This window comes from Pelodiscus sinensis, chromosome 4, assembly GCF_049634645.1.
Source record: "Pelodiscus sinensis isolate JC-2024 chromosome 4, ASM4963464v1, whole genome shotgun sequence".
NCBI lineage: Eukaryota > Metazoa > Chordata > Testudines > Trionychidae > Pelodiscus > Pelodiscus sinensis.
The window spans coordinates 106,798,189-106,822,166 of record NC_134714.1 but is presented as its reverse complement, the minus strand read 5'-3'; the positions used below and the strand labels follow the sequence as shown (position 1 = coordinate 106,822,166).

The window sequence follows — 23,978 nt, the reverse complement described above, 5'->3', positions numbered from 1 at the left end:
TAAAATTTAAAAATACTCTTCACAAAGGAACAAGTAGGAGAATCGTTTTCAGTCCATAAACAATATAATTTCAGCTACAGAACATGACAAAAGGTTCCCTGTAGATATTAATTTTTAATTCAAAAATTTTAAAACAAGCGTATTACCTTCAAAGTATTACATTAAATGTAAAAAAACCAAAACCAGCCTTGGTTTTTGCTGTGTACACCAGTATCATAGTATTGGCTATGCAAAAAACATTTAAGAGGTAATATCTTTGTCTGTTGTTTTCTCCTACATCCCCAAGGAAGGTGCTAACATGAAAACTGCACTTTTAGCTTTAGTTTAATATGATAAGTGGCTTATTTTGGTCATTCATTTTTCAAAGCATACAGTAAATGTGTCTACTAGCAGCCTTGCCCAATCCATGCTCAAGTTGCAACCAGCGTTCTTGTCCCAGAAGCTGTAGTAAATGGGTAGCTCTCATTCTGGAACAGCATTTTGGAAAAGGCAGAATTATTTTACAAAACTCGGTCTTGTGACACAACAGTTGGCACCTTCTATTGTCATATGGAACACTCTGATTCAGGGACCAGGATTCTTTCCCTATGACATTAGCAGATGTGACTCATGGTAGTATGTTGCATGGAACTGTTGCAGATGATGCTGCCAGTCAGAAGTGACTGCTATGGAAGTGTCTAACTTTGGGCCCAAACCAGCTTCCTTTGTGCTGATGCATCTATTGAGTTCAGGTAAGCAGACTGTGTGGAACTACAAGATGAATTGTGGTGAGCATGTTGAAGTAGTGTGGCGTCTCCTAGCAGGCTTTGACCCAGGGAACTGCTGTTGTAGACTTGAGTCTCACCCTATTCCTTAATCCCTCATGTGTTGATCTGCTTACAAAGACTGCCACAGTGCTAAGCTGCGTAACACAGTTCTCCACCAGAGTCCTGTGCCCAACACAACCACACTGATTCAGCTGCACTTACAGCCTCCTATGACCCTTCCAGGCCTGTAATGATTTGTTCCACTGAAGTCTGTGACCAAACTGCCCTGGATTTCAATGGGACCTAAATGGAGCCCCTTGTCCATGAAAGAGGATAGGAATGGCTCATCATGACATGGTACTGCCGATGAGAAAACATGGTTTAGATTATGCTCTGCCATCTCCCTCCGTGTCTGAACAGTGATTTGCTGATTGGATACTAACATGTTCCAATGAAAAACAACTGAAACTGCTTGACCTGTTATCCAAAGCAACTGCCATTCAGGCATCGGAGACCCTTAATTTGCATTCTTGCATCCTGCAATTGGGGATTTCGTACAATGTATCATGAACAATGAAGTAAAAAACAAACAAGCCACCAAACCAACACTCACTTGCCATACTGGCCAAATCAGTGTCAGAAAAAGAAGTTGAGATTAGCTAACACATTTTGGCTAACCCAACATCTTTTCTGCTTAGGGCCTTTCTCAGGCCAACTAAATCAAGGTAAACAGTATTACCCTGCATCTATAGGACAAGAATTTGAGGCTAGATCAGGGTTAACTAAAATGTGTTCCTAATGTAGACATACCCACTGTAACATACACATGCCGAGTACAAACTGGAGTGTGGACTGAAAGACAGGAAGCTTTTGATTAAAAGTGGTGAGTGTACAAGGATTCTCTGTTCTATTATTCGGGTTGAAGTAGTAATTATTTAAACACAGATACACTCCATTCTAATCCTCCTCCTTCCAAAATTAATGGGGGAAAATTGCTCTATGCACAGTGATGTGAACCCCAAACTGTGCAAGTGCATTCATCCATCCAGTGTAAGGAAACTGAGCATGTGGGCTAGACACTGCCCACTCACTCTTCCAACACTAATAGCCTTCAAGGCAGGATCTCATTTGGATAAAAGAAAATAAGAGTGACAAAGAAACTTCTCCATTTAATAATGAAATAAATAGGACAAAAGTAAAAGTAGTCAAAAATTTAATACATGTGCTATATCTTTAAGTTACGGAAATGAAGCTATCACAAGGGGTCACTCAAATGTAGGAAATAAGAAAAGGTGCCACAGCATTCTATGGATTGACAATCAAGAACGATCTTCTATTCCTTAGAGTCAGGGAAATATTGCTGAGAAGTTTATACAGTGGAGACCACTTAACTACAGAGCCCAGAAATGCTGACCATCAATTCATTATGCTGACCAGGTGTGTCTCTCAAATCAGGTATGCATTTCAAAGGGATTTTATCCAAGAATTGAAATGAATGGAGCAGTCTCTATGCACTTACCAAATCCCAAGCTGTATGCTTCAACAAAATCCAAGCATTCTGAAAGTTACAATCTAGGAGTATAGGCTAAAGCCACACTCTTAGTAAGGTACACAAGCATCCCAGAATTCAGCAGCTTGTAAAGTTAGCACATAGGAGAACTTGGTATTTCAACAGTAAATCCTATATGTAGTCTGTGCTCATCAAGTGAGATCGCCACAGAAAGTTTTGAAATGGAGACATGGAATTAGGTTCATGAGTGGCATCAATACTTCACTGTGGCACTGTCCTTAGCCTCTGTCCCCTTTGCATTAGAATATAAATCAAAGCACATGGGGTTTGGGAGTTATATCTTTAGCTGTTAAATTGAAGAGAATTCCAACCATGGTAAATTCTAATTTGAAAGGCTCGTGCACAAACATTTTTTGCTAGCAAGTCACTCGCATATCTAGGCTTCTTATTTAAGTGGACCACAGTGTACATTTTGAATTGCAAACATGATATAGCCAGTTATAGCATATAAGATTTTTTTAAAAACATAATCTTACAAAACACAATGATAGGTTAAATAAATAAAAACATCAGTTAAAAATACAAACACACAATTTCTTCTGTGCAATTATGTACCAATAGGAAAAATATTACTTTAATCTCTGTCCATTTGCCTGGCTCAGTCTTCTAGAACCCACAAAAAGTAATACTGACAACAAAAAGGAAAGCAATTTGCTGACAAATCAGTGCTCTGAGGCTATTAAAAAGCACATACCAGAATTTGTAGTTTCCCTTGCAGCACAGCAGTGACCCAGATTAGTTAAAAAAAAAAAAAACTCAAACATTGGTAGTAATGTTAATATATAAAATATTAGTTTAAAATCTCTAAAATGACCTTCTTAGCAGAAATGGAGTGTGTACATTAAAACTTACAACATACAGCATATCTGAAGGCAAATTCAGGAATGCTGAAAGGCTCACAGCACATTATCTATGGCAAGGAAATACTGCAGCTTTAAAATAAGCCGCACAAATAGTCATCTCTCTCTCTTTCACATGAAAGTGTGTAAAAAGCAAATCAGCAAATAAACTCTAAAATAGATTTATACCAAAAAATCCTCATTTTTCCCCTTTTAACATTGCGTTTACAGCTTCTGCCCATTTTTCTGCACTATTTTTAAGTTTTTCAGGAAAAGTCAAAGTCGTGTTTTGTAGCCATAAACAAGTTCACAATACAGCCTATTAGCAGAAAGAACCTTTGCATACTAATAAGAGTTGTTCCTTGTTGCTTTTCTTCTTCTTTTTTTTTTTTTTTTTTTTTTTGAGTCTGCGGTGAAAAAGATCAGATGTCTATTCCTTTGACAAGAGAAGCCTCCAGCGTAATGTTGAATTCCTGCAAGGTCTGCAGCACTCGAATCAAGGAATTAACAAGAGTGTGGTCCTTAATCAATGCTATGTCCTCGTACATCTGTGCTGTGATTGGACAGTCTGCAAGCAAGGCGATCCAATGGTGTAAGAGGTGGTCTCTGAGAAAGACAGATTTCAGAATTTGTAAACCACCACCAAAACCAAGTTAGTGTCTCATTTTTAATCCATTTTTTTCATTTTTTTAAATACGATTGACCACTGTCTCCAGATATACTGGCGAAGGGGGAATAATACTGTAACTCCTGCTATGCACTATGCAGACAAGTGAAAGGGCACAGAATCCACTCACGTCACTTGCTAGGGAACTCCCACAGGTGGCATAGGGCTGGCTCTTATATCTCCCTCCCTGTTCATTTCAGTGAACACTGAAGAAGAGAGGGAGTTGCTGCTGTCACCTGAACTGAGGCAGATGATCTGGCTGTTCAATCTCAGCTTCTTCCTGCCCCCACCCACTTTCCTGGGCAGCCAACCAAGCTCCCACCTTGCTCTCCTTGCCCACTTGCTCACTGTTTTGTTTTTTTCACACTGTACCCATTTTCCAAAATCTCAGATCTTTCCAATTTTAGGTGCCCCTGAGACTTGCGGCTAATTGAGATTCTCTTCTATGAGAACATCAAGCTTTATTAACCACCACCTTCTATATGAAAATCTCAAAGAACTTTGCAAACATTAATCCATCCTCATAGCACAAGCAGCCCTATGGATTTCATCTCTCCCGCAGCAAAACCCTATGTATAGGATTTAAAATGTTCCTCTCTACCTGGCTCCAAGGCACACCAGCATCTGAAACTTGCCATCCTTCCCAATGTTTCTAGGAGTGTTGTTGATAGCAGTGATGAAGCGACAAAAAATCCTGGCTCTAGTCTGCCAGTTCTCCTCTGAGACTATTTCACTCTGATCAAGGGTCTCGTAATAGGTTTGTGCTTTTTCTTGAAAGAAACAAAAAGATGGGTGATGGGACTTGGAGCAGTAGAAATGCCAACAACCATACACATGCTGTGCACTCGTGGTCAGAACAGAGATGAGGGAAGCAGCAATACAGGGTTCTATTCCTGCAAGGCAATAGTCATCTTCAATATACTTCAGTGCAACAGCGATAAGAGAAATGTGTGCTGCACTTATATGAACATTTATAAAGCAATGTAAAGGCCCTCAGCTGAGAGGTTATATGTAAGTGTGCATAAGAATTAGGGATGTTAAGATGCAGTAAATTGGCTAATCAAGATGGGGCAGGCGGCACTGCAGAGACGGTGCTGGGGGAAACTGGCTTTTAAGCCTGCTTCCCCCTCTTCCTTGCTGCCTCTGATACGTTTATTCTACCCTATCTATGCCTCAGTCTCCCCATGTGTAATGGGGATGATACTTTCCTACCTCATCGAGTGGAGAGAGAGGATTAACGTCCATTAAAGAGTGTGAGGCAATCAGATACTTTGGTGATGAAGGCTATACCTAGACACAACTAGGAAGTGCTATTTAAGTGACTTGCTTTTTAAAAGTTTACAAATTCAAGAGTACAGATATCACTGTGTGTAGTTACTAGTGTTTTTATTAAGATGATTCAGCCACTCAAATAGGACTTTGCCATGCATTACACCTTTCACACGGCTCTATTAAAACATCAGAATAGCTACCAATCTCCAAGTTTCCAACTCATTCTTGCACCACTACATTAGGAAATATTCGCACTCATCAGTTATAGGCATCCAAGGGGAAATCTTACTTGATTCGAGTAAGAATCAGAGAGAGAATGTGCAATAAATTTACTGTAATCCCTGTAGATCACAGATACAGTCTCTGTTCACCTTTAGGGAAAAATGAAGACCCAATGTGTTGCATCAGCTTTTTTAACTGGTATAGACAGGAAGCACTCCAGTGAATGTCATGCAAGTATGCCATTCATGCCAGCTGAAAACCTGGCATATACAAAGTGCTGAAGGCGCTATAGAGTGCAGACATACATACTTTACAAGTTTACAGCAATGCATTGGCTGGTATGTTTTCCTCACACTTACCGAGAAAGTCCCAAATAAAGACATTTTTGAAGAGTCTGGGTGATTTAAATCCATGCTGAAACACCTGCTCAAGAGCCGAAACGAGTCCACTTTCTCCACATAGCAACAGAGTGAGACTGCCTCTCTGCAAAGGACATATGGAAACAAGCAAACATTCTCTTTTCTATTTTCCAGTTCATACAGAAAAGTAAAGTAAAGTATTGATGAATGGTATTATGGGCAAGGTTATTGGGGACTAAAGTTAAGTTCCTAAACTCATATGTAGGCAGCAAAATATGTAGTTTGATTTCCAAACGTCACGAGAATTCAGTAGCTCCTGCTGACTTCTTACATCTTCACATTGACACATATTCAAATGAGGCTCAAGAAGGAAATCTCCAGCATGGTCAGGGTCTACAGTGTTTAGACTTTGAAAATCCTACTCTTTATTATTGTGGGAACTGTTAGTAACCTCTGCATAGGAAAATCTATCTGTGCTAACCTGAGAATTTTATTTTGTCATTACAATGGGTATCTCAGCTTGCTTGCACACTGGAGGCCAAACTAGACCTGTGAGTCACCTGCCTCCTGAAGCCCACTCTACTTGAGATAACTTTCACAGCCAGGATAAGTCAAGGCTACTTTCCTACATGACAGATACAGGTCTCACATGACAGGTAGTGCTAACTACAATTTCTCCTCTAAATGCAGAGCACAGTACTTCTTAAGGATGTCAAACAAATCCTTGCATACATTTTCATTTCTATTTTGGATCACTATTTGTCTCCAGGGTAGATGAATCTATGGATCTTATTTTTCAAAGAAAGGAAATGTTCAGGCAAGCACAAATACATTTTCCTATTCTCTGTGCTTTGGTCCACAGATCTATTACAATGTGATTTGTATTACAGTATGCTCTCTGTGTAGAAAGCAGGATATCTAGATATGGACACCCAAAATGAGGAAGGTTATACATAAATTACCTCCTGCATCTGACCTTTAGGCACTAAGGCGTGGAGACAACTTCTGAAAAAAGAAAGGAATGAAACTGGCTAATATTGGATAACCAATTTGAAAAACTAGTAAATCTTAATACAGGAGACATAATTACTCTGCTCTGAGATGGTCAGTGTGATGGCCTGTTTGGGAGACCTGCAGTTAGCCCTGTGGCAACAGATGGTAGATACTGACCTGGCACTCGAATTAGCTACCATTTGCAAAGAGGTGTTTTTTTCCTTTTGTATTTCATGAACTTCTTATATGACTCTTATTCCTCTATAGTGCCTGGAAGGAATCGGGATTATAAATGGACTTTGCCAATGACTCTGAATAGCCTTGGTTATCCATAAAGTTTCCTATTATATTACTAAGATAGCCTGGGACTGAACTGTCTGAGCATCTGATTCCTGCCTGAGGTACATCTGCATGAAACAGATTTCAATCCCATTGTTTCCAGGGAGAAGCCCTTAGGACAGGGGTGGGCAATAATTTTTGATGGGAGGCCACTTCAAGATTTTAGAAAGAGGTAGAGGGCTGTAGTCTTTCATGATATTAATGGAGGAGATGTGGGGTCTGGGATGGAGGTTGGGTGCAGAGGGGAGCTTGGGGTAAGGGACTGGGGTACAGGAGGGGGACTGGAGTCTGGGAGGGAGATGAGATGGAGCAGGCAGTTGTGACCTAGGGCAGAGGACTGGCATGCACGGGTTTGGGATGTGACTTAAGATAGGAGGGTATTGTGATCTGGGACAGGAGTAGGGGGTGCCAGATCTGGGAGGGGGTATGGGTGCAAGAGGGAGACAAAGGTAGGGTTGCCAGATGGTTTCAACAAAAATACCAGACACACTTGACATTACATCACAATCTACATTACATCTTATTTAGAAAATACTGGACATTTGTATTTTCTCATTTTTATTTTCTCAATTTGTTTCTGGAACAGAAAGCTCAAATACTGGACCATGAGACAAGAGAAGATTTATGCAACCGAACTGAAAACATATAAGACACTTGGTAGTCATATAGATGAATCCTAGACAGAATTTGGCCCTTATTGTGGGTTCAGATAACAGGATGATGGATATTGACCAACAACATACAACAGTACAATTAACAGCAAAAGTGATGTATTGGGAGGTGTACCATTGCAGCTTATAGACTCATTAGCATCAGAAAAACAGAGTAGATAGCTAGTTCCATCGTACCAACAATTTCTCACCTCCTTTTCCGGTTTGTGGAAATGCTTGACAATGCCATTCACTGCTTCACCAATCGCTTCTTGTATCTGACCTGTGTTTAACTCTGTAGAAAATAAGAAACAATTTTCACTTACTTCTTAAGGATTTGAGGTGATACCTGTAGACTGGGATTAAAGCACAATGGTAGTGCAGGGTGATGAACGTGCACAGTGACTACCTGTGACATATCTAATGTTTGTGCTGGATTGTCAGCACTTTTTCTCATGCTCTGTAAAGTTTTTTTTTTCCCCTTTTTAAACTTGAAGGTGTGGACCTAAGCTGACTGTGATGTTTCAATCAAAAAATAATACGGATGTTGTTTTATACTTTATTATGAAAGTTTTCTGAACAGAGTTTGAAACAAAAGAAAAAAAAATGTGCTTTGTACTGTGTGGAGGCAGGGGATGCAAATGTAGGAGTCTTTGAAGTTGTGTTACAGAAGGAGTATTGCTATAAATCCGGGTGAGAGGGAGAAGAAAGTGGAACAAAATGATATGCCGGGAATGACCTGACAAGACAAACCAGAACACCTTCCACAGAAAAGCTTTGCAAATAACTGGATGTCATTGGCAGTGCCAAGAGGGAAGCGGGGGAGAACTGAAGGTAAATCTCCTTGGGACATGGACAGTGAAATTAAAAACCCACAGCTGGCCTGTGTTAGCTTACTCCAGCTAAGGGGCTGCTTAAGGGTAATGTAGATATTCAGGCTCAAGCTGCACCTGGTCTCTAGGATCCTGCGAGGTGGGAAGGTCCCAGAGCCAAATATCTACAACCCAAGTACACATCCCACTTCCCCAGAGTCCTGGGACAGTTGACACTGATCAGCCACAGGTGTCTGATCGCAGCCATACCCTGTGACTCACTCATCACCTCTACAGTCCAACTCAAGGGGACACAGAAGGTATAAATGATGCAAGTAACTTAAATTTTGGAGGCGTCTTTACCGGCAACAGATAATTACAAACAATGCTGCATGTCCCTTCTGACTTACTTGGTTTGTTATTTGGTGATATAGTGACAAATCTTCGGATCATACTTGGTGACTGCTGCAGAGGCGGGGTTCTGCACTGCCTCTCATCTGCCTCGGTGTGTGACGTTAGTAACTCTCCCACCAGGATCCTCTCTAAACTGCCATCATCCATTCCCTTTCCAAGCCACCTCCCACAAGGAAACCTAAAGATATAAAGGCTTAAAATTGGGGACTATACATACTCCAGCTTCTGGTTATCCTGACTGAATTAAAAAATGATTTTACTCAGTGGCAAACAAACAAATTCTATTTATTTTGGCTCTTTTTGCCAGAGGGAGCACAAGTTCAATAGCCCTATTCCAGATTTGTGCTGTTCACGGTAACAGATGACACAGATACATAAAATAAAAGAAGCAGCGGCCTTTCTACATTCTCCTCCATACACAGGACATTTGGTTGGCAGGGTTTCTTCCCTCCCGTCTCCCCACACAACAGCATGGTAAGCAAATGATCCTTTTAACCTCTAACACCAGAAGCACCTGTAGAAATATGGATGCAATAGTCTGGAAGAAGTTAGCACATTGGTTCACAGCTCAATTGCTTATGTAACCCTACATGTTAAACACTTAAACCAGGGATGGGCAAGATTCAGCCCATGGACCAGATCTGGCCCACCAAGCCTTTTAATCTGGCCCACCCACCTCTGTGACATGGAACAGCACCGCTCAAAGCAGCTAGCTGCTCCCTAGCAAAAATCTCTCAGCTCCTAATTGGCCGGAAACTGGCCAATGGTAGCTGAAAGATTTTGCTGAGGTTGTGGACACAGTCCAAAGTCCCCTTCCTCCTCCCACCCCAGCAACTAAGAGAACCACATGGAACAGGGCGGTCTGGGGCTGCTGGCCAGTAGGGAAACATGCCAGAGCCTGCCTCTGGTACCCCATCCTTTCCTGCACCCAACTCCCTCCCAGACCATGTACCCCCTTCTTATGCTCCTCCCCCAGGCCAGAATCCTCTATTGCACCCATACCCTTTCTTGACCCTGCAACCCAATCCCCTGCCCCAAGTCACAACTCCCTCATTCACCCAATAATTCCTTCTCAGACCCCATACTCTCTCCTGCATCCCAATCCCGTACCCCAAGCTCCCATCTGTACCTAACTTCTGTCCCAGACACTGCACTCCCTCCATAGAAAAGTGCAGCCCTTGACCACTTACCAAAGTCTTGAAGTTGCCCCCCCCAATCAAAAATCATTGCCCAACCCTGATATAAGCTTTTTTCTGGTCACTTGGCTTCTTCGAAGCATCTATGAATACTTTCACAGCAGCCATCTACAAACAATTGTCTATGCCAGCATTCCCAAATAATGGAATACAGCTATTTGGAAGTCCAGACATTAGGAAATTCTCTCTTTCAAGCCACATTGGCTCAAAATCAAACCAACTCAATCAGGAAAGCAAACAGTGTCCAAAACCAGAATCATGCTCCATTGCTCAATGACAAACGAGCTGACATTGTGAACTGAAAGGATTTACAACTATCTTCTCTCTGATGGAAGGCTGTCCTAGCTTATATAAGCAAGAGACAGAGCATCAAATCACACAGCAAATCACAAATCAAACATGTGACATGTGTAGTAAGAATTATCAAACTTCTCTTACCCCTCTCACTAAATGTGCATAAGTTTAATGCTCAAACCCACTTCCATTCTGACAAGTCCCCAAAAAATCAGTTCCTCGGATAATTGCATAGAGCTTTTCAGATCTGTGCATGTACTACTGCACATTATCTGTATTTGATAAGCAGCAAGTTCTAACTGGCTATTTGTTTAGTCTGAAGGGAATTTCCTTTTGAGATGCTTACCCCTCTCACTAGCTCTGCATCTGGCTCATCAGTTTGGGTTGCTAAATATGAGCCATCCGTAAATGAAACTCAATTTATTTTCATAAGAATCCTGATACTGCTCAATACCAGAAGTCAACTGATCCTCTAACTTAGTGGTTAGTAATTTGCAGCCCATTGGTGCTGTGTATGTGGCCCATAAGACATTTTGTTTACCATTGCCTATGCACAAGGTTGCCAGACTCTGCTGGTTTTCACTGGCATAGTTTATTTCCTACCAGTTTTACTAAAGTGACACACACTTAAAACAAGGGCACGTGAAATGAGGTGCGTGCTGATTGCACACAGCACTGACTGCAAGAGCCCTGTGCTCCCTCTGCATCCAATCACAGCGCTGCTGCAGTTCAGTTTGCAAATTCTAGGGAGGCAAGCGCAATGACCAAAATGACTCTATCCTGGGAGACTATCTCGGTTAAAACTGAGATGGAGGGCAAGTCATGCAATCCACTCACTAGCCTAGTATGCCCATCACTGCTCTAAAACCATGGGCTTCAGCACCTGGCGATGCCGAGTCTGAGACGAGGTGCACCGATGAACAGACAGGCCCGTTACACTAAGTCCCTGCAAAAAATCGACTGCCCAATTTAAAATGCCAAGATGATACTTACTTGTAAGTATGCCCTGTTATTTCATTTCTGACCATCACATATTCCACCAGCCACTTGGCGTAGAGCCCTGAATTATCATGTCCTATTTGTACTGTGGTAAGTTTTCCCAGATTCTGGCACTGCAAATTAAACAAGTTACCTGTTATAGCAAAACCAACTAGAAACTGACGAATGAACTGACATTCACTGAGGCGGTGTAATCCAGGGTACAGGGTGCTGGGGAGAAAAGTCAGGAGACTTGGGTTCTAATCCCTGCTCTGCTATGTAACCCTAGGCAAATCCCTTTCACTGTCCATGATTCTGGTTGTCCTCAATCTTGTCTGTTTAGACCATAATATATTTGGGTAGGGACTGCCTCTTAGTAAGTGTTTGTACAGCATTTAGTACAATGGCACAGAGATCTCTGCTGGGGTTTCTAGGTACTGCTAGAGGTAACAATATCAAAGACTGATGCACTACTGATACTTATACATGGGGCAGTCTACCGTGACTTAAAAAAAAAAAAAGCTGTTAAGAAAGTCACAGGAGTTTCCTTCTGGGCAGTGGCAGGATCTGGAAAAGGTAAGGTTTGCTCCCAATTTACAATACTGGGGGAATCAGAAACCTCCACAATCTTTTAGAAATGTTTGATACTAAAATGAGATAGGATAGTAGATAATCTGATATTCGGAGGAAACAAAGTCGACTCACTTATTAAAAAAGACAACTGATCTAAAAAATGAACTGACGTAAAAAAGTAGAGGAGGCGGAGATATAAAACTCTTATAACAAAATTAATAAAGGCAGATGTCTAAACCTTCTCACCTCAGCTTGTTTTACCAGCCATTCTGCCCTGCACACGGCTTAAATGTGGGTGTCGTAGTTTGGTGGGTACAAAAAAAGAAATAGTGCTTGTGACTATGATACTGACGAAACTCTGAAAGGTGAATTTACATTGAACAAGAATGTTTTACCAACAAAATATGTCCTTGTGTCAATAATACTGACCTCAAATGTCATCTCCAGTATATTCCTGGGAATCTGCAAGACTCCTGCTTCACCCAACTCTCCTGAGATACAGATCCAAGGGTTAGCAGTGAACATTGAGCCACCAAGTTTCTTGCTAGGCACAATCAGTATATGGTACGGGATCACTGCAAATATAAAAAGCAACTCACTGAAAAGAATACTCTCCAAAAAGAATAATCACATAAAATAATAAGTTGAACCTTTTGTTACATTGTCTTTTCCTCTTTATGTTTAATAATAATATAATCTCTTATCAAATGCCAAAGATTTGAACAGCAAGTATGGAACTGCCAAAAAAAAAAAAATCTGAAAACATACAGTGCTCATCTGATAATATTAACGCAGTCTATTAAAAGTAGAGTGGATGACAAACATCGTAAAACAAAGAATAAAACTATACTTCAAATAATGTTTTTTCATTTACATACCCCTATTTCATTTAGAGAACATAAAATCATATCACTGAGATGGCTACTGTTCCCATTTTACACACAGGAAAACTAAGGCACAAAGGTTAAATGACTTGCCGACGGTTATACAGGGAGAACTGTGTTTAAAAACCAGTTTTCTTTCGTCTAGCTCTGTGCCTACATTTTTGTTATATAAATGCACATGCACTCAGACCATGCTTTGCCATTTGCCCCAATTCAGACAATCATAAGCTGAGACTTGAATTAAGTTAGGCTTGTTTGTTGCCAATATTTACTGCAACAAAGCTATTACATGTTAATGTGTTAAATACTGTAGATGTCCAATTCCAGCTAGTATGCACTGTGAACCTTTCTGTACCACATTACATTAATGGAATGTAAAAAGGGAAAAATCTTCTAGGACCAAGTAATAAACTATTAATAAAAATATTTTTTTAATGAAATTGGTAAGAGTGGGTTTTGGCATCATAATCTAAATCATACAAATTATGTCCCTCAGCCAATTATTTGATTAAACAAGGTTGCTCTGCATTTCTGCATTTAGATAGCAGCAATATTCAGTTAGTGACAATTAAACAACATTATTGATAGCTTTATTAGTTTCATGTTGCACACAGGCAACTCCTACTGATCATAATATTCACTCACTGAGGGCAAAACAAACCTCTGAGTGACAGTAGAATAAGCACTATCACCTCTCAAGATCAATTTTTTTATAGTGATATAGTGGTATATATCTGGATGTGAACAGGAAATTAAGGCAACTCTGTGAAAGAACCTATCAAAACTGCTTAGAAACTTGCATAAGGAGAAACAACTGAAAAATGAAGCATTGCAGGGAAAACAGGTACTTACAGATTGTTGTGAAAACGTTGGTGAAGCAAAAGTAATCAACAGCATTAAATGACAGAAGATGATAAAGGAATTGTTCTTTCTCATCATCACAGCGGAGAAAGGCGTAACGCTTGTACAGTTTTCTGACAAAACAAAAATAATGTAGGATAGCAACAAGATCCCTTCAGTCATATGCTTTCCATTATATTAGGTCAACTGTGAAGAATATGTAAGCAATTACACATGACAAAAAGTATGGATGCTCAGAGCCAGAAACATTTAATCAGTCAAGAAACGCAGGCATCCTGCAAGCCTGTACATTCTAGAGTGTGTCATTTCAATGTTCTGTGCTATTTTCACCCCTTTTGTCAGCTTAAAGTGCTGCAGGAAGTTCACAGTACAGTTTAAGACATACTAGACCAGGGCTACTCAACTTTGGAAGCCCCAGAGGCCACAATGATATTCATAGCACATGCCACGGGCCGCAACTTAAACGTGGTTGCATATACATGCATGTATATATGCAAATAGCATCTTTCAACACTGATGGACATGAATACAAAGATTAAGGCAAGACTACACAACACACAGGCCCCATGTAAGTCAATTCTACTGATATTAATAAAATGCAATAGTTACCTGATTTCTACCCATATGACAGCACTTTTAATGAGTAATGACAATCTAGGAATTTAACTACGATAACACAGAAGACCATTATGTTGACTCCTTTTTTGTTTTGGCTCCCACCCACCGGACAGGTGTTGAGCCACACGTAAACCCAAACTGCACTGTGGGCCACAAACAAACAGGCCACGGGCCGCGTGTTGAGTAGTCCCGCCGCATGTTGAGTAGTCCTGTACTAGACCTTCTGAACTTAATTTTTTAGGATAAATAAACAGGATAAAATATCTCACTGTGTATATGCAGAAGGAGATTTTACATTTTGGGGTAAGAATTTACTCTGGCCCATTTATGCTGTGTAAACCATATTGAGCTAAGGGAGGATCCTGGTGGGGCAAGCCCAAAAAAAGAGAGCTGCAAGATACTTCCCTGATTAGATAACTTTGTGGATGGTGCCACAGCACAGTAGAGATTCTGGACAGCCATGGTGCAGCCCAGAGATGCTGCTGTAACTGAGGCCTGGTCTAGTCTACCACGGGCCATTGATCAAAGTTACACAACTTCAGCTACGCAAATAAAGTAGCTAAAGTCAATGTACTTAGATCTACTTACCAGGATGGCTTCACTGTGGTGAGTCAATGGCAGACACTTCTTGTTCTGGTGGAGTACCAGAGTTAATGAGAGAGCGCTTGGCAATCGATTTATCACGTCTATATTAGACGCAATAATTGACACCCCCCGTTGGATCGATCATTGCCCATGGAGCCAACAGGTAGCATAGACATGCCCTGGGGCTATGTCTGTTCTGCTACCTGGATGCGCTGTTCCAGGCCAAGGAGACATGCCCATGCTAGTCTGACTGAACTAGCACGCTAAAAAGTTCCAGCTCTTGTTTAGGTGTACCTTTACATAGGTCCCAGGGCTGTTTAAGTGGTTCATGGAGCAGCCCAAAATTGGTAAGGAAGCCAATCCCTATACAGAGGAATTAAATGTGAACAAAGGAAAGCAATCGTGTATACTTATTAGCATTATTTATTTGTTAAGCACTCCCTTGTTTGTTAAGCTCCATGGTTTCAAAACCAACTTAACTAACCCCTAGGCAGAAGAGCAGCAGACATTTGAACACCTAACAGATCAATGATTCCATCTTTCATGTGCAAAACGAGAACTGTGCATATACTTAGCTTATATGAACGGTGCCTCTCTGTGTTTTACCTTTTAAAATTTCTGATGGTATTTCAACAAACTTGAACATTTTTATTCTTTATTTACCCATTAGTTGCCTGATCTCTTTAGGAGTCTTGGTAACACAGCTCTCATTCTCTCTTAGCATTTATGTTTTTACATTAGCCACTTTAACTGTGTTGATATTATGCCAATCACTAAGGGTGCATCTACACTGCCACCTTAGCACAAAATAAGATACGCAATCTGTGCTACAAAAATCATGTATCTTATTTTGATTATTATTCGAAATAGGCTATTTTGAAATCTAGCGCATCTACACAATGCCAAATTTCTAAATAAAACACTATTTCAAAACATTCTCTATCTCTCATGCAACGAGGTTTACAGGGATGCCAAAATAGCATGTGGGGTAGCTATTTTGGGATACCTCTGGTATCCCAAAATAGCACTGCAGTGTAGATATACCCTAAGTTACCTTAATATGCAAGATTTACAATGAACCCAGCTTTCAAATGTGCTTCAACAGTTCCAGCTTTTGTGTTTGAATACAAAAGCGACCTTTAGTCATATAAAAAGGGAACACATGGGTATTAGCATCTAGAAGCAGGATTGCATAATATTGTCTACCATTCCAGTGTCTGTGAACAGAACAATCACACGGAATTTTCTGGAACTGATATAAATCACTACAATGACCTGGACTGGTTTTTCATTCTGGATTCATGTGAACATAAAGATTCTTCCATATTTTAAAAAATTGCTTTTGAAATCGGAGTATTCTGCATGACTTTCCATTGAGGTGAAGAATGGTGATGAGGCTAAGACTAAGCTAACTGCCCAATTCCTGATCCACTACTGTTTCCATTTTCTAAGCCTCAGTTTTTGTTAAGCAACAGCAAATAAAAATTGCCACTTGTGTGTAGTCATTATTACAGGGACGGTACGGAAATGTAGCCAGCAGCTTCCCCACCACCATCCTCATTGTATTCCTTTTCCATACTGAATATGTCTTACTATGTCTGCCACATAAAGCAAAATCCACTCCCTTAATATTGCTAACTACTAAGTAGTTGCCTAGGAAAATGCATTGGACAGCTAAGCTTACTGCAGCACTTTGCATAGACATTCTAAAGAGCTGGAATGGCCTCGTTTAACACACTGTCAAGTTGCACTGACTGGAATGCTCTAATCCTTCCCTAACTAGAACATCTAAAAACGTACAAACAAGCACATGGGATTACCTACTATTGGTGCCTTCTTCTATGTAAGCAGCTCATCTGCACGTTACTTGCCATTTTGATACATATTTATATTTTTGTGTCTCATTCTGAGCTACAGTTAGAAAAATAGCACGGATTTTATTAAGGAGCAACACATAGGCAAGTGCTTTGCAGCATCTCCCTTTAAATCCTGTCACTTGCTCAACGTGGGATAAATGTTGCCAGGTTTAATGAATTAATCTTTGGTGCCAGTGAATCAGGCCATGCATATACATTAAGCACTAATGTATTCAGCTCTGAACCCTAGCATTGGCCATGACTCCCAACTGAAAGGGCTTAACAGCACATATTTTTCCTAAGTGATGCTGATTAATGAAATCCTGGTGTTTGTTATACTTCAATTAGTTTCCTCTTTAAGTAGTGTTGTAAATGGCACCCAAATTTTGTGTGTGCGCGTGTGTGTGTGTGTGTGCACACGTGTATGCCTCCCTCATCCCTTACCTACAGCAGCCACATTTGGCCTTCATGCAAATGGGTCATGACAAGATACAAAATGTTACCCAAAGTACCAATTCCCACCCATCACATTTATCGTCCTTCAAAGTCCAGATAATTTTCTGTATTTGTAAATGCCTACAAGTATTCATTTTCAATAAAAATAAAAACACTCCCCCCAAAAATTAATGATTACTCTACAATTACAAAAATGAATATGCACAACTAGTATGTGAAGAATATAGGCATGTGGCATTATCACTGCAGTTTTAGGGGATGAGCTGTAACCATCTTCACAGTTTGCCCTAAAATTATTTATTTTTGTATTGTGGTCTCACCTAGAATCCCCAGGCTGCATTGTGGCAGGCCCCCCCCCCCCCCACACACACACACAGACACAGAGTCCTTGGGGAGAAGGACATATTCTAGTTTTATACACCCAGGGCGGATGCACAAAAGCTAAATGCTCAAAGCACTCTAACAACGTGAATCCCAACTGATTTAATCACTCAGGATCTCTCAAGTTGGGCACCCAAAATCACTCGCTACATCTGGAGACCTTGGCCTAAGTTACTGCTTGCAGGAAGTCTGAAGCAGAGAACTCAAAATAGACTTTTCTCCCTCTCGAGCATGTCTGGTGCTATGAATGGCTTGTTAGCTCCACTGCTGTACCTCTTGTTTGCGCTGTTCATCAGATACGAGCCTGGGCAAGTTTGTGCATTTCAAGATGAACTACTATTCAACAGGTCTGGTTTTTAAAAGTTGTATTTAGGATAGACAGGCTTTGCTTACTTTGTAAGTTCAAGATCTGAAAGAAGCTGCTTTAGATGTCTGGAGAGTAACTTCTTTTCCATGGACAGTCGAACCCAGGCCCTGGCCTTACCAACATCTGTTTTGATCTCACCAATGTTCTGGATATGCCTAAAAAGGGAGGAGGAAAAAGATAATCAGACACTGATTAGTAATATCATCTCTTCAGTTTTTTCACATTAAGCAGGCCTGGGGAACAACTGCTGGGGAAAAAACCCCAGAGCCATAAATATAATTCATTATCCAAGAACCTTGCATCACTGTATATCTAGCTAAAGAAAGACACAAAAGAGAGAAGTTACCAGTACTGCAGTGCCTTAGTTTCAGCATTCTAGACCAGCCCCATTGCCTCACAATGATTTAAGGCTCACTCCTGTCCTTATAGACACAGACTTAAAGGTCAGAAGGGACCATTGTGATAATCTAGAATGACTTCCTGCACACTGTAGATCATAGAACCTCACTCACCCATCCTGTAATAGACCCCAAGCTCTGGCTGAGTTACTGAAGTCCTCAGATCGTAGTTTTAAGGACTTCAAGTTAGAAATGTCACCATTTATACTAGTTTAAACCAGCAAGTGACCCACACCTCATGCTGTAGCGGAAGGCAAAAAAATCCCATGGACTCTGCCAATCTGACCTAGGGCAAAATTACTTCTCAACCCCAAATATGAAGACCCTGAGCATGTGGGCAAGACCAACCAGGTAAAATACCTAGGAAAGAACTCTCTATAGGATTCAGAGGCCTCCCCGTCTAGTGTCCCATCTCCAGCAGCTGGGGATTTTTGCTACTGACAGCTGCCAGTGAGCCATGTGACACTGTAACAATATGGTTTTTCTGTAATCATGATGGAAGGCCTGAAGCCATTCTGGCAGCCAAACTGAAGAGCAGCAGCCATTAGCTGTAAGGTCTAGAGTCACATACTCACATTCCATCTATTTTGTATTAAAATAGTGTCATACCAAATTGTGAGAAGGGGATTTTGTCCGGATAGCTCCCACACTGTCACCAGATAAACAAATCTCAAGTTGGGTAAAGAAAACTTAAGTAACACTGTTCTGTCCAGCAAGAAACTGCTTATCAATACTTGAGGCTGTGGAATCCTCATTCTATGATCACTGTCATTACACTTTCCTATTGTTTGTCTGTGTGATCTCTGTCTGGTTTGTAACTGTTTCTGTCTGTTGTATAATTAATTTTGCTAGGTGTAAATCAATTAAGGTGCTGAGGTATGATTGGTTAGGTAATTTTGTTATGATTGGTTAGTAAAATTATACTGAAATATAAAATTATACTGAAATAATTGGTTACGGTATAGCTAAGCAGGACTCAGGTTTCATTATATAAACTGGGGTCCAAGAAGGAGACCAGGAAGAAGATCGGAAGTGACAGAAGCAGAAGGAAGGAAGCAAAAGGCTGGAAGACCAAAGGGAGACAAGGAATACCAAGGAGAAGGGGGAAGACCTGGAAGAAGACATCACCTCTGAGACACAGCCTAAGACCAGACCATGACGTGCAGCAGCTAAGATCCAAAGAGACTGATCTTGCCTGGCCAACAGGGGAAGTTTGCCTATACCAGGATTGGTGAGCATGACACAGTGTGCTTAACATATGTATTCTGCTTGTTTGGGAATTGTCAATAAGTAGAGGATAAGGATATTACTGTGTAGGGCTCCTTCAGTGGCTAAAGATCCTGCCAACCCGCAGGAAGATGTGCCCTGAGCCCTAGGAATTGGGTAAGGGTGGGTGTGTAAATTAACAGGGTTGCACCTTGAGCCCTAGGAACTGATTAAAGGTGTGCGCCAGGGATAGATAAATTTGTGCAGGTAACAACTTCATAGGTCAAACTCCCTCCCAGATCAGGCATCCCTTCTACACTCCTGCCCCAGGTCTCAGAACCCTCTCCTACACCCAAAATCTATCCCAGACCCCACATATTCTCCCATTAATATACAATAGAAAAGTGTAGCCTATGACCACATCCCAAAATTCTTGGAGTGCCTCCCCGGCCAAAATTATTGTCCATCTCTGTCACAGGCACTCCCATAATACCAACCCCCTCCATACACTGAAAACCAGTTACGTTTTTTCCTTCCACTGCTCTCTCTTAAAAGGCTGTTCCAGAACTTCAGTCATCTGGTGATTAGAAACTTTCATCTAATTTGAAGCCTACACATGTTTCTGGCCAGCATACATCCATTCATTCTTCTGTACACACTGGCATTTAAGTTAATAGCTCCCCTTCCTCTCTGGTATTTATCCTTCTGATGTATTAACAGAGAGCAATCATCTCTCCCCGTAGCCTTTGTATAGTTCGGCTACACAAGCCAAGCTCTTTGCATCCCTTCTCAGAGTAGATTTGCCATTCCTTGGATCATTCTAGTAGCTCTTCTCTGCACCTGTTCCGGTTTAAATTCATCTTTCTTAAACATGAGGAGCCAGAATTGCACATGGTTCTCCAGATGAGGTCTCACCAATGTCTTGTTCAAAGATTTCACCATTTAAACTAGTTTAAACCATTGTGCTTTGTACAAGGATACTAACACTTCCATGCCTCTACTGTAAATACCCTACCTGACACTCCCTAGGACTGCAGTATGCATGGCTGAGTGCCCTTGTGCACACAACAGCAGAAGCAAGCTACAAAGTCTCCAGAGGTGACTAATGATTTTGGGGGCTCCACCTGAAATAGACCCTTGAGACTCAAGTGACTTAATCACTCAGGATATCTCAAGTTGTTAAGAATGCTTTGAATCAAAGCCTTTGTGCATCAACCCTCCCTGTATAAACCTGGAATACCTCCTTTCTCCCAAGGAGTCTCTGTGTAAGCGCTGCAATACAAACATAAATCAATCAAACAATCAATCAATCAAGTAAGGTCAAACGGAGGAGAGGTTCAGCTTGTCCTCTAAAACTGCAGTCACAATGCTATGTGCCTGTATTTTACATATCAAATAAGCAAATAGCATTTCACAGAATCAGCCAATCCATAGAGCTTTATTAAAGAGCATCTTCTGATCGCCTGTCAACACAGTTACAAAGTTTTTTTTAAAACCACTTCACAGAGCAGTATAAATAGCTATACTAAAAGTGTAAATCCTTATTTGCTTAAATACATAACTCTCATCACTAGATGTATTAATTATTTTTATTCATTATCTCCCATTGTATAGACCCTGTTCCAAAATATTTGGTCTCACTCAGTTGCTCAACGAGCCTTATACACTAGCAGAGCACACTAAAATTTAACCTGAAAATATAAAAGTAGCATGAATCAGAGTCAAATGGAGTGAAGACTTTGAACAAATGATTAAAAAGAAGTTATGGGCAGCTGCATTATGTAATGCTTCTCAACAGAAGAGATCAGCAGGATCCACAACCTGGCTGGGCTCCTGGGCAAGGTGGGGTTGGGGCTCTGCACTCCCAGAGAGGGCGGGGCTGGGCAGCTCCTAGCTCTGCACCACACCCCAGCCTTCAGCGTTGCCCAGCACACATGCCACACAGAGCTCCAGCTGTGATTTAAAGGGCCCGCGGCTCTGGCCATCACTGCTGCAGTAGCAACAGCAGCAGCAGCCGGGAGCTACCAGGCCTTTTGTATCGCTGGATCTGCACCCTTCTGTGTTGGTGGGCCTGAAAGAGATCAAGCAGATAACTACCAGAATACTATGGGAGGAATTATACCAATTTTAGAGAGAGGGGTACAGAGGCACAGAGACATTTTTTAATCTATCGAGGCCATGGAAGAAGCCAACAGCAGAGCTACCAGGCCTGAGAATGAATCTATTGTCAAGTCTGAAAAGGTGTTTGTACTAAAAAGCATCAAACACAGTAAATATGTACTGTCAGTTTTGTCACATTGGCTTTCGCACTCTTTGCGCACTTAATGGCGAAAGTCTGGCCAACCCATGCTAAGATTCAAAGGTTGTTGAGGTTTATCAGGAAACATGGAGGAGTTCAGAACTGCCCAGCTGGTCCCACAGTAACTGGATAGATCCTGTCCCCCAATCTCAGAAGATACCACAGATATAACTCAGAAGACAAAGAAGGAAGGATATTTTCTAAGGCTATTGTTACAAGCTAACGGGTAGTACAGTGAAGTCACATACTGTAAGTGTATGGTTTCCTCATTATGCAGCAAGTTTCACTCAGGTCAGTGAAAGAATTTCACTATAAATCTTGGCAAATTGCTTAGCAATTTCTTCCAGCTGAAGCACATTGCTTTTCCAGTTGAGCAAGCACCTCTTCCAGAGGAAAAACAACTGCAAAACCAGGAATTACAGCCAAACAAGTGTCAGCCTTGAGGGTCCAAAATTGGAATTTATAATCCAGAGTTCTTTATATTATGAAATAATCTTAGCCTTTCTAAGATTTAGTAATAAAAATTTTTTCATCCCATTTTCTTTCATAACAGACTTTATGGAGACAGAAAGAGAAAGTGATTTTTATTATTTACATTAATTACGTCTATAGCTCAGGTTCACTCAGAATGAAAATACAAAATTCATACGAGCCATTCAGGAGTTACACTTTCTTTCGGCATTACTGAAGTAAACCTTTAACACAAGTTGCATGCATAGGAGCAAGGAGACCTTTAGGACTTCTTGTACCACTTCAAACTAACCTCATATCCTGAATGAGAGAGATTCTCAGGGGAGACATGGCTGGACTGGCATCTGACTTTCTCCTTTCTGAATCAAGAAGTACTCCTAAAACAAGAAAGATTTTTGGAAATCAATGGAAAAATAATTCAAAGATTTTTAAAACAACCTTTAAACAACACTTTGTGCCAGTAACACAATGAAAGAATTAGAGAACATTTCAGAGAAACCGTTTTCCCTAGAATCCAGAAATGGTACATGACATGCTGCATATGTTCGTGTTGCCAATGACACATGGCTTTGTGAAAACAGTATAGCCAAAATGAGTGCTGACTAAGGCAGTATATTAACTCCATGGAAAACGCTGAGATGTTCAGGCAACTCATACGCTCAGCACTATGACATATTAATAAGCTTAATATGCAGGATTGGTGGGAGACCAAAGAGTGCGAGCTATACAAACTATTTATCATTGAAGTATTATTTTCTAAAAAGTTCTTCACTTCCTTCCCAAATGAGCTATCACAAGTTGTCATGGGAAAAATCTGTGTTGAATGGTATGTGTTCAACGTAGCCCGTGAAGCCTGCATTAAATCACAGAAATGGATAAAACAAGTAGAACACAAAACCTGGAATTTAAATGCTGAGCAATGCTATCTTTATATCACATCTCAAACACTATACAACCAGCAGCCACCTGCTCTCAGTCCCAAGGTAGAAAGAACAGCCTCAGCAGTTAGTTTGGAACCTAAGGCTCTGCTTGTTAAACCAATGCGCATAGTGGACTACTTGCACAACCATGCACAGGCTACTAAAGATCAAATTCTCTGCTGGCACAACTACTGAATTTGGGCAAAGAATTTGGCTCTAAAAACTGCTTGTGCCTCAGTTTCTCCTTCTGAGAAATTGGAACTAAAGAGCTTTTCCCACATTTGTAATGAACTGACTTAAATCATTAATGCACTTCTTCCTTTTTTCCAAAAGACACCTATTTGCTGAAAACAAAATGTATACTAAATAGAGGTTACTTATATTGCATAAGAGAATTTATACAGTGGAGAAAGAAGTACTTAGCTCTCCACTCTATTAATATGAAAGAAGTTAAAAGTTTCCAATGTGTTCCTACCAATAGGTATGGTTACCTGTATTTATGTACCACCAGTAAAAGTTATTCATGCAGTATATTACTCAAACCTTTTATATACGTTGTGGCCGGATTTTAAAACAAGATGGATAATTTCATGTTCTGTAATACAACTGTACACGTTTAAGATGGAGGTAAAGAAATATACCTCACAATGGACGATGACTATTTCACAGGCTGGCAAGGGATTTTCCCCCTTATGTACAACACTGCATGATTGGGAAGGTGTATCAAACAAGCTTATTGTTACAGCCTGTCC

The 23,978-nt window shown here is 40.7% G+C and overlaps 1 protein-coding gene and 1 long non-coding RNA gene across 6 annotated transcripts in view; one reads left to right on the top strand and one right to left on the bottom strand.

Moving 5' to 3' along the window:
* The first annotated feature begins 601 nt into the window (after positions 1–601).
* On the top strand, positions 602–3,807 carry LOC142829214 (uncharacterized). The gene is made up of 2 exons (XR_012903630.1): positions 602–731; positions 3,562–3,807. It is a non-coding gene; the product is annotated as an uncharacterized LOC142829214 (long non-coding RNA).
* DENND5A (DENN domain containing 5A) overlaps positions 1,943–23,978 on the bottom strand; it is a 144,305-nt gene continuing 122,269 nt past the window's right edge. For 3 of the 5 annotated variants that reach the window (XM_075927965.1, XM_075927963.1, XM_075927964.1), the window contains 10 exons: positions 22,599–22,683; positions 17,959–18,087; positions 13,661–13,782; positions 12,354–12,499; positions 11,367–11,485; positions 8,880–9,061; positions 7,870–7,952; positions 5,676–5,799; positions 4,424–4,592; positions 1,943–3,761 (listed from right to left, as the gene is read on the bottom strand). In XM_075927965.1, the coding sequence (XP_075784080.1) occupies positions 3,578–3,761; positions 4,424–4,592; positions 5,676–5,799; positions 7,870–7,952; positions 8,880–9,061; positions 11,367–11,485; positions 12,354–12,499; positions 13,661–13,782; positions 17,959–18,087; positions 22,599–22,683 (1,343 nt within the window). In that variant the 3' untranslated portion in view covers positions 1,943–3,577. Of the gene's footprint in view, positions 3,762–4,423; positions 4,716–5,675; positions 5,800–7,869; positions 7,953–8,879; positions 9,062–11,366; positions 11,486–12,353; positions 12,500–13,660; positions 13,783–17,958; positions 18,088–22,598; positions 22,684–23,978 lie in introns of all 5 variants that reach the window. The other 2 variants (XM_075927961.1, XM_075927962.1) reach the window with 1 other exon arrangement.